This window comes from Notolabrus celidotus, chromosome 6 (genome assembly GCF_009762535.1).
Source record: "Notolabrus celidotus isolate fNotCel1 chromosome 6, fNotCel1.pri, whole genome shotgun sequence".
In the NCBI taxonomy this organism is placed as follows: Eukaryota; Metazoa; Chordata; class Actinopteri; order Labriformes; family Labridae; genus Notolabrus; species Notolabrus celidotus.
Window position 1 is genome coordinate 38,863,045 of NC_048277.1, and position 10,000 is coordinate 38,873,044.

The 10,000-nt window shown below is 52.7% G+C and overlaps 2 protein-coding genes across 2 annotated transcripts in view; both read left to right on the top strand.

The window, feature by feature from the left end:
• On the top strand, positions 1-2,703 carry LOC117814158 (protein LSM14 homolog A-like). The gene is made up of 5 exons (XM_034685303.1): positions 1-454; positions 541-715; positions 1,856-1,894; positions 1,981-2,221; positions 2,404-2,703. The coding sequence occupies exons 1-5, from the start codon at positions 178-180 to the stop codon at positions 2,425-2,427; spliced, it is 756 nt and encodes a 251-aa protein (XP_034541194.1). The 5' UTR covers positions 1-177; the 3' UTR covers positions 2,428-2,703.
• Positions 2,704-8,928: 6,225 nt separating this feature from the next.
• Positions 8,929-10,000, top strand: part of LOC117814405 (glucose-6-phosphate isomerase-like) — a 6,843-nt gene continuing 5,771 nt past the window's right edge. The window contains exon 1 of the mRNA XM_034685717.1: positions 8,929-9,200. Within this exon, the coding sequence (XP_034541608.1) occupies positions 9,082-9,200 (119 nt within the window). The 5' untranslated portion in view covers positions 8,929-9,081. The remainder of the gene's footprint in view (positions 9,201-10,000) is intronic.

Sequence of the window (10,000 nt, forward strand, 5' to 3'; positions counted from 1 at the left end):
ACATGCGTCTCATGTCAATGCAGCTGAGCCACGACGACTCCGACCAACCCGAATGACCTCCTGCATTTCCTCCATGTTTGATTTCTGCAGCTAACGTGTGGCGTTTTGTTTTGGGCTCTTTGCTAACCCATCGTGAAGACTCTTCTGTCATCGTGGACGTGCTTTGGTTTCTACCTCATGTGTTTCCATGTGACGTGTGTGTGTGTGTGTGTCTGTCCTCGCTGTGGAACGCTCTCTGAGTGTAACAGCCGCTGTCCTTTCTGTCCTCCAGGGGCTCCAGGAGCACCGGCCAACCGGCGTGGACGGGGAGGAGGACACCGCGGCCGGGGACGCTTCAACGTCCGCCGAGACGGACCCATGAAGTTTGAGAAGGACTTTGACTTCGAGAGCGCCAACGCCCAGTTCAACAAGGAGGAGATCGACCGGGAGTTTCAGAGCAAGCTGAAGCTCAAAGGTATCAGAGAGACCTTTAAAGACAGGAGGACGTTTATCCTCAGCCCGGTGTCCTCCAGTGTGTCTCACGTTTCTTCCTCTCCTCAGACGAGAAGACGGAGAAGCCGGAGAAAGCGGTGAACGGGGAGGACAAAGGGGACTCAGGCGTGGAGACTCAGAACAGTGAGGGCAACGCTGAGGAGGAAGGAGACCCGCTAGGACCCAACTGCTACTACGACAAGTCCAAGTCCTTCTTCGACAACATCTCCTGTGACGACACCAGGTATGAGTCCGGAGCTGACCCCAGAGGAGACCTTCCCTCTGTGAGGAGACCTTCCCTCTGTGAGGAGACCTTCTCTCTGTGAGGAGACCTTCCCTCTTTGAGGAGACATTCCCTCTTTGAAGAGACCTTCTCTCTGTGAGGAGACCTTCTCTCTGTTGGGAGACCTTTTCTCTGAGGAGACCTTCTCTCTGTGAGGAGACCTTCTCTCTGTGAGGAGACCTTCTCTCTGTGAGGAGACCTTCTCTCTGTGAGGAGTCCTTCTCTCTGTGAGGAGACCTTCTCTCTGTGAGGAGACCTTCTCTCTGTGAGGAGACCTTCTCTCTGTGAGGAGACCTCCTCTCTTTGAGGAGACCTTCTCTCTGTGAGGAGACCTTCTCTCTGTGAGGAGACCTCCTCTCTGTGAGGAGACCTTCTCTCTGTGAGGAGACCTTCTCTCTGTGAGGAGACCTTCTCTCTGTGAGGAGACCTTCTCTCTGTGAGGAGACATTCCCTCTTTGAGGAGACCTTCTCTCTGTGAGGAGACCTTCTCTCTGTGAGGAGACCTTCTCTCTGTCAGGAGACCTTCCCTCTGTGAGGAGACCTTCCCTCTGTGAGGAGACCTCCTCTCTGTGAGGAGACCTCCTCTCTGTGAGGAGACCTTCTCTCTGTGAGGAGACCTCCTCTCTGTGAGGAGACCTTCCCTCTGTGAGGAGACCTCCTCTCTGTGAGGAGACCTTCCCTCTGTGAGGAGACCTCCTCTCTGTGAGGAGACCTCCTCTCTGTGAGGAGACCTTCTCTCTGTGAGGAGACCTTCTCTCTGTGAGGAGACCTTCCCTCTGTGAGGAGACCTTCTCTCTGTGAGGAGACCTTCCCTCTGTGAGGAGACCTTCCCTCTGTGAGGAGACCTTCTCTCTGTGAGGAGACCTTCTCTCTGTGAGGAGACAGTCCACTCTTTGAGGAGACCTTCTCTCTGTGAGGAGACCTTCTCTCTGTCAGGAGACCTTCCCTCTGTGAGGAGACCTTCTCTCTGTGAGGAGACCTTCTCTCTGTCAGGAGACCTTCTCTCTGTCAGGAGACCTTCTCTCTGTGAGGAGACCTTCCCTCTGTGAGGAGACAGTCCGCTCTGAAGACCTGTAACCTCTGTTTCTGTCTCCTCTGCAGGAAAGCCAACGAGAAGTCTGGAGGCTCCGTGTTCCCGAGGTCAGGATCACACCGCTCACATGAACAAACAGGAAGAGCTTACAGTGAAGCTGAGACTGTTGATGACACCTCTTGTCTCTCTGCAGGGAGCGGAGGCAGACCTGGGCGGAGGAGAGGAGGATGAACGCAGAGACGTTCGGCCTCCCTCTGCGTCAGGGCAGGGGACGCGGCGGTTACCGTGGACGAGGCGGGATGGGCTTCCGTGGAGGTCGAGGTCGGTCAGCCAGCCGAGGGTCCTTCGGGCCGCCACAAGGGGGCGGCGGCTTCAGGGGAGGATACAGAGGAAACCAGGCAGGACGCGAGTTCGCCGATCTCTCAGCATACAGGGTGAGAGTCTGACGGAGGAGGGGATTCAGGGATCACTGTGGGATCAGGTCTATGAATGAATGTTCACACCTAGAAAATAAAGGCTCTCTGGGAACATAATGAGGACTTTTATTGTGAAGAATTGTCCGTTAACAGGAAGTCCACCTGTTAACTGGATCCCTCTGTTTGTGCGTTTCTTCCAGAAGGACAACAAAGTGGCGGCGTAGTCTGCGAGGGAGGAAGATCCTGCTCCCGGTGGATCTTCTTCTTCTTCTTCTTCTTCTTCACTCGTTGGGAAACAGATAGTTTGGGTTTCTATTTTGTTGACTAAAATAATGAAGATTGTCTACTAGTTGTATATTTGTCACCAGCACTGGGGTAGACTGCTGGAACACAGCGACGCGGTGCATCAGAGAAGCATCGTCCTCTTCAGAATCAGTTCCAGCTGAAGAATAATAACAATAATAATAAGAATAATAATAAAGTGTTCACGTCATGTTTCAGTTCTGATCCTCCCTGAACCTGTGTCATCATATCCTGTTCGCCTCGCCACATAGCTTTACTCGGGGACACGTAATCCTCCGGCTCCAGACTACTCCACCCGGCCTCGCCTTTCTAACCTGTATTTTTCTACTCTACATAGATCCTCCATCACGTCTCCTCCGTCAGCTCAGAGCTCCTTGAACCTTCAGTGTCGTGACGTCCACACGTGAAACCTCAAAAACCACGTAACGCTCAGACCGTTAGAGGCTGACCGACCACCAGGACTGTGATCTAAAGTCACCCTGATTCAAAACAAACCTCCTCACTGAGCACTGAGCACACAGGTGTGTAGTTCCAGTGACGTCCAGCAGGGAGCAGCGTCCAACTCTAAACTAAAACTAAGACCAACAACTCCTGCAGACACTTTGGTCCATCAAGGGTTAAATTACAGACGTCACAGCCTGTTCACCTGCTGCAGGGTGAACTCACCTGCTGCAGGATGAACTCACCTGCAGGGTGAACTCACCTGCTGCAGGATGAACTCACCTGCTGCAGGATGAACTCACCTGCTGCAGAGTGAACTCACCTGCTGCAGGGTGAACTCACCTGCTGCAGGGTGAACTCACCTGCTGCAGGGTGAACTCACCTGCTGCAGGATGAACTCACCTGCAGCAGGATGAACTCACCCGCTGCAGGGTGAACTCACCTGCTGCAGGGTGAACTCACCTGCTGCAGGGTGAACTCACCTGCTGCAGGATGAACTCACCTGCTGCAGGGTGAACTCACCCGCTGCAGGGTGAACTCACCTGCTGCAGGATGAACTCACCTGCTGCAGGGTGAACTCACCTGCTACAGGGTGAACTCACCTGCTGCAGGGTGAACTCACCTGCTGCAGGGTGAACTCACCTGCTGCAGGGTGAACTCACCTGCTGCAGGATGAACTCACCTGCTGTAGGGTGAACTCACCTGCAGGATGAACTCACCTGCTGCAGGGTGAACTCACCTGCAGGATGAACTCACCTGCTGCAGGATGAACTCACCTGCTGCAGGATGAACTCACCTGCTGCAGGGTGAACTCACCTGCTGCAGGATGAACTCACCTGCTGAAGGATGAACTCACCTGCTGCAGGGTGAACTCACCTGCTGCAGGGTGAACTCACCTGCTGCAGGGTGAACTCACCTGCTGCAGGATGAACTCACCTGCTGCAGGGTGAACTCACCTGCTGCAGGGTGAACTCACCTGCTGCAGGGTGAACTCACCTGCTGCAGGATGAACTCACCTGCTGCAGGGTGAACTCACCTGCTGCAGGGTGAACTCACCTGCTGCAGGGTGAACTCACCTGCTGCAGGATGAACTCACCTGCTGCAGGATGAACTCACCCGCCACTCGTACAGAAGACTTACGTTTAAAAATCTCCTGAAGGAAACATCCAAACATTCATTCATCTTTTCTTTCTCTGATTTGTTGAAGTCTTAAAGATGCTCCCCCTCTCTCTCTCCCCCCCTCGTGTTCTCCTCCACACTGCACGCGTTCCTTTACGTTTAAATTCTCACCCGTTAGAGAAACCTCTGACCCAAAGCCGCTCACTCTGCCCCGAAGCACTGCAGCTACAGGAAGTGATGTCACAGAAATACAAAGTAAAAGCCTGAGCTAGCTGGCGGCGTGTAGCATCGTTCAGACTCTTTTAGACGTTATGAAGGATCAGCTCTGACTCGTCTCCTCCTGACACGTTTGAAGGACTTAAAACTCGCTGAGTCACACTTTGATGAGCTGAATTTAAAACCTGTGTCCTGAGGCGTGTTCAGCTCCTCTCACGGGTCAGAGCGTCTGAGGTTCAGCGTCCTCAGGAGCTGAACCTGATGGTTCCTCAGGAGCTGAACCTGATGGTTCCTCTGGAGCTGAACCTGATGGTTCCTCAGGAGCTGAACCTGATGGTTCCTCAGGAGCTGAACCTGATGGTTCCTCAGGAGCTGAACCTGATTGTTCCTCAGGAGCTGAACCTGATGGTTCCTCTGGAGCTGAACCTGATGGTTCCTCTGGAGCTGAACCTGATGGTTCCTCAGGAGCTGAACCTGATGGTTCCTCAGGAGCTGAACCTGATGGTTCCTCTGGAGCTGAACCCTGATGGTTCCTCTGGAGCTGAACCTGATGGTTCCTCTGGAGCTGAACCTGATGGTTCCTCTGGAGCTGAACCTGATGGTTCCTCTGGAGCTGAACCTGATGGTTCCTCTGGAGCTGAACCTGATGGTTCCTCTGGAGCTGAACCTGATGGTTCCTCTGGAGCTGAACCTGATGGTTCCTCTGGAGCTGAACCTGATGGTTCCTCAGGAGCTGAACCCTGATGGTTCCTCTGGAGCTGAACCTGATGGTTCCTCTGGAGCTGAACCTGATGGTTCCTCTGGAGCTGAACCTGATGGTTCCTCTGGAGACGTAGAATCAGACTGTGGAGAAGCAGAGTGAAACATGGAGGCGCTGCTGTCTCATGCTGCTGGTGTTAACGTGCACCGATCAGAGTTTTTAAATCTGGATGAATGGTCTGAACCTGCAGCTCTCAGACTCTTCAGATTTCTCTCCGGGCGTCCACGTTCCTTTGTTTTCTTGGAAACATCTCTCTCTGTGTTCGTTGTTTCTCAACTCCTCAGACGAGTCTTCATCAGTTTCTCTTCATCACAGAGTCTCAACCAGGAAGCTGGTTTTCAGGGCGTCTCTGTCACAGAGAGGATCCTGCAGACTCAGACCGTCTCTGTCACAGAGAGGATCCTGCAGACTCAGACCTTCTCTCTGTCACAGAGAGGATCCTGCAGACTCAGACCCTCTTTCTGTCACAGAGAGGATCCTGCAGACTCAGACCCTCTCTTGTCACAGAGAGGATCCTGTAGACTCAGACCGTCTCTGTCACAGGTAGCTGCTGCACTCTCTCTGTAAAGACTGTAACTTTATCATTATTAATAGTCATTTCTCCTCCGAGCGCTCAGGAGCTGCTGCTAGAACAGGTCCTGGATGAGGGTTTCAGTTTCTGAGCATTTAAACACCAGAGAGACCAACAGACTGATGCGAGGTGGACCAGCAGCTCCTGAGGCAGATCCAGGTTCCTTTTGAGGAGGAGAACCGCCGAGCCATGAGAGCAGTTTCTGATAGGAGACGTTCTGTGAGTGCGGGGTTCAGGGGTTCAGGGGGGTTCTGTGCCTGGTTATTTAAGTCCTTTAGTTCCTCCTGTCAGGGTCCCTCTGATGTTGTCCGTTAAGCACACTACACGCTCGTTAGCCGGGCGCCTCTCCGTTGGGCGCAGACCGATGTTGTTGCTAAAGGTTGTTGATGCAATAAGTGAAGGAGTGATGGTGGAAAGGTGGGGGGGCGGGGTTTTGCTTTTTGCTTCTGACTTCCTTTAGGAACCCTCCGGAGTCACAGCCACATGTTCGTCTTTGAGTCCAGCATGGCGTCCTCCTCTGTGGACCTCAGTGGACTGGGGTTTTTATTAAGAGCAAATAATAAAACTGTTGTTCATTAGCCCGTCGGCCTCCGTCTCTTCTGTCTCATGTTCGATTGAAGACCTGCAGCCTGAGGGAAGGGGGTCAGACTCTTCAGTCTGCTTTAAACCTTTAATCTGATCAGACTGTAACGGAACCTGCAGGACCACACAGGGGGAGTCTGACCGGTCTGAAACTCTCAATAACAGGAGTTTTCACCCAGAACAGGTTCTTAATGAAGCTTTGTTTTAAGGAGACTCTGAGAACTCAGTCTCCTTAATGGTAACACTGGCACTTATCTGCCCCCATACTTTAATATGAACTTATGTCCACTATACTTTAAATTACCATGATGGTCTCTTTGTGTCACTTTTATTCCTGTTCTTAGTGAAAATGCAGCCAAGTGGCACTGTTTGCCGCCATACTCTCATGCAGTCTCATTAGAGATAACGAGGATTATTACGTAACCGTGCCACAGGACTGTTATCGGCATTAATCTGCCCTCATACAAACAAACAGTATCACTACAGAGAGGAGGGAACACTACGAAGGACTGTCACTTAAAGAGGTTTTTATTGTGTAATGTTTGTTTATGGCACTAAGGTGCCCTCATACATTTATAAAGTCTCCCTTCTCCTGTTATTAAAGTGAAGCAGGAAACACCAAACAAAACCTGCAGATCCTCCACAGTCCACTAGAGTGTCTCCTGCAGTTCCTCCAGAGTCCACTAGAGTGTGTCTCCTGCAGTTCCTCCAGAGTCCACTAGAGTGTCTCCTGCAGATCCTCCAGAGTCCACTAGAGTGTGTCTCCTGCAGTTCCTCCAGAGTCCACTAGAGTGTGTCTCCTGCAGTTCCTCCAGAGTCCACTAGAGTGTGTCTCCTGCAGTTCCTCCAGCGTCCACTAGAGTGTGTCTCCTGCAGTTCCTCCAGAGTCCATTAGTGTGTCTCCTGCAGTTCCTCCAGAGTCCACTAGAGTGTGTCTCCTGCAGTTCCTCCAGAGTCCACTAGAGTGTCTCCTGCAGTTCCTCCAGAGTCCACTAGAGTGTGTCTCCTGCAGTTCCTCCAGAGTCCACTAGAGTGTGTCTCCTGCAGTTCCTCCAGAGTCCACTAGTGTCTCCTGCAGTTCCTCCAGAGTCCACTAGAGTGTGTCTCCTGCAGTTCCTCCAGAGTCCACTAGTGTCTCCTGCAGTTCCTCCAGAGTCCACTAGAGTGTCTCCTGCAGTTCCTCCAGAGTCCACTAGAGTGTGTCTCCTGCAGTTCCTCCAGCGTCCACTAGAGTGTGTCTCCTGCAGTTCCTCCAGAGTCCACTAGAGTGTCTCCTGCAGTTCCTCCAGAGTCCACTAGAGTGTGTCTCCTGCAGTTCCTCCAGAGTCCACTAGAGTGTGTCTCCTGCAGTTCCTCCAGAGTCCACTAGAGTGTGTCTCCTGCAGTTCCTCCAGAGTCCATTAGTGTGTCTCCTGCAGTTCCTCCAGAGTCCACTAGAGTGTCTCCTGCAGTTCCTCCAGAGTCCACTAGAGTGTCTCCTGCAGTTCCTCCAGAGTCCACTAGAGTGTGTCTCCTGCAGTTCCTCCAGCGTCCACTAGAGTGTGTCTCCTGCAGTTCCTCCAGAGTCCACTAGAGTGTGTCTCCTGCAGTTCCTCCAGAGTCCACTAGAGTGTGTCTCCTGCAGTTCCTCCAGAGTCCACTAGAGTGTGTCTCCTGCAGTTCCTCCAGAGTCCACTAGACTGTGTCTCCTGCAGTTCCTCCAGAGTCCACTAGAGTGTGTCTCCTGCAGTTCCTCCAGAGTCCACTAGAGTGTGTCTCCTGCAGTTCCTCCAGAGTCCACTAGAGTGTGTCTCCTGCAGTTCCTCCAGCGTCCACTAGAGTGTGTCTCCTGCAGTTCCTCCAGAGTCCACTAGAGTGTCTCCTGCAGTTCCTTCAGAGTCCACTAGAGTGTGTCTCCTGCAGTTCCTCCAGAGTCCACTAGAGTGTGTCTCCTGCAGTTCCTCCAGAGTCCACTAGAGTGTGTCTCCTGCAGTTCCTCCAGAGTCCACTAGAGTGTGTCTCCTGCAGTTCCTCCAGAGTCCACTAGAGTGTCTCCTGCAGTTCCTCCAGAGTCCACTAGAGTGTGTCTCCTGCAGTTCCTCCAGCGTCCACTAGAGTGTGTCTCCTGCAGTTCCTCCAGCGTCCACTAGAGTGTGTCTCCTGCAGTTCCTCCAGAGTCCACTAGAGTGTCTCCTGCAGTTCCTCCAGAGTCCACTAGAGTGTGTCTCCTGCAGTTCCTCCAGCATCCACTAGAGTGTGTCTCCTGCAGTTCCTCCAGAGTCCACTAGAGTGTGTCTCCTGCAGTTCCTCCAGCGTCCACTAGAGTGTGTCTCCTGCAGTGAGGGTTGAAGTTTGTTTACATATGCATGTTTAGGGGTGTGTTTATTTCTATTAAGTATATGGTAATCTCACCTCTATTAGATGATGACCTTTTTACTGGCACTAATTTGCCACCATAAATACAAACAGTGACTCCAACCTTTATTATGCAATCACTTCTGCATCACACACACACACACACACACACACACACACACACACTCTGATTAAACCCTGAACCAGTCTAATGTGGCACTAATCTGCCCCCATAGACCGCCTCATCATCATAATCATGTCTGTTTACATAACTGAGCCGCAGCTCTGTATCCGGGCACTAATCTGCCCCCCTACAGGCTGCAGGCTCAGTACGTGTGCGGGTGGTGGGCGGGGTTAATACGGAGGGGCGGAGTCAGCTCTCATTGGCTCAGCTGGGTGTGACCACCTCCGCCCCCCCCTGTCAGCTGTGGATCAGCACCATCCGGCCTCCTCATCCTCCAGAGCTCCGCGCAGGGACCAGATCAGACAAGACCACCTCACAGGCAGGAGACACCCCGGGACCAGGACCAGCTCTACACCTCCTCCTCCATCATGGCGCTCACCAACGACCCCAACTACCGGAAGCTGGAGCAGTGGTACCGAGACCACGCAGGGAGCCTCAACATGAGGGACATGTTCGAGTCCGACAAGGACAGGTTCAGCAAGTTCAGGTTGGAGGACACACACCAGACACAACAACACACACACAGAGAGAGAGAGAGAGACACACACACAGAACACACACACACACACACACAGAGAGAGACACACACACACAGAAGACACAATATGAGGCAGCAGGAGAGAGTGAAGGTGACAGAGTGAGGGGAGGGAGAGAGGGAGAGAGGGGGAGGTGGAGGAGGGAGAGAGCCGGCAGTGGAGCTCTGTGAGCGGACACATGTCGGGCAGTGAGCCGGTGGAGCTCCGTGGAGCTCAGGTGTGCTGCAGACTCTACCAGTGAAGGTCACAGTTCCTCCTCTTCCTCCTCCTCCTCCTCTTCCTCCTCCTCCTGTACTTCCTGGTCTCAAAGGTTCCCAGGTGTGATGTTCAGACCTGCCCTACCTGTTGGAGAAACCCTTCCTGCTTCAGTCCTGCAGAGACCAGCTCCAGTCCTGCAGAGACTAGCAGCAGCAGGCCTCCCTCTGAATTAAAAGCCTTGAGGAAGCTAATGTTAGCTGGAGCACTAATGCTTCCATTCTCGGACAGGGTGACAGGGGGACTCGGAGGTTCCTGTGAGACAGATCCTCTTTATAAAGCAGGACCTGATCAGGACCAGGTCTGTGACGGAGGGGGGACCGTCTGTCTCAGTCTCTATCATATCTAATGAGAGGTGCATCATGCTAACGCTCAGCTAGCTTACATAAACTCCTCTAATGTTTGAGATCAGATCCTCCTGAGTTCACTTTGATCCGGTTTACAGACCACCCCCCCCTCATTGACCGGACTCCTCTGTCCCTGTAATAACAAACAG

Bases quoted from the DNA above. Each gene is read 5' to 3' on its own strand.
- LOC117814158 (XM_034685303.1), top strand. From the start codon at position 178: ATGTGTTTCCATGTGACGTGTGTGTGTGTGTGTGTCTGTCCTCGCTGT. The intron at 716-1,855 runs GTATGAGTCCGG...TCTCCTCTGCAG, and splicing joins ATCTCCTGTGACGACACCAG to GAAAGCCAACGAGAAGTCTG. The intron at 2,222-2,403 runs GTGAGAGTCTGA...CGTTTCTTCCAG, and splicing joins CCGATCTCTCAGCATACAGG to AAGGACAACAAAGTGGCGGC.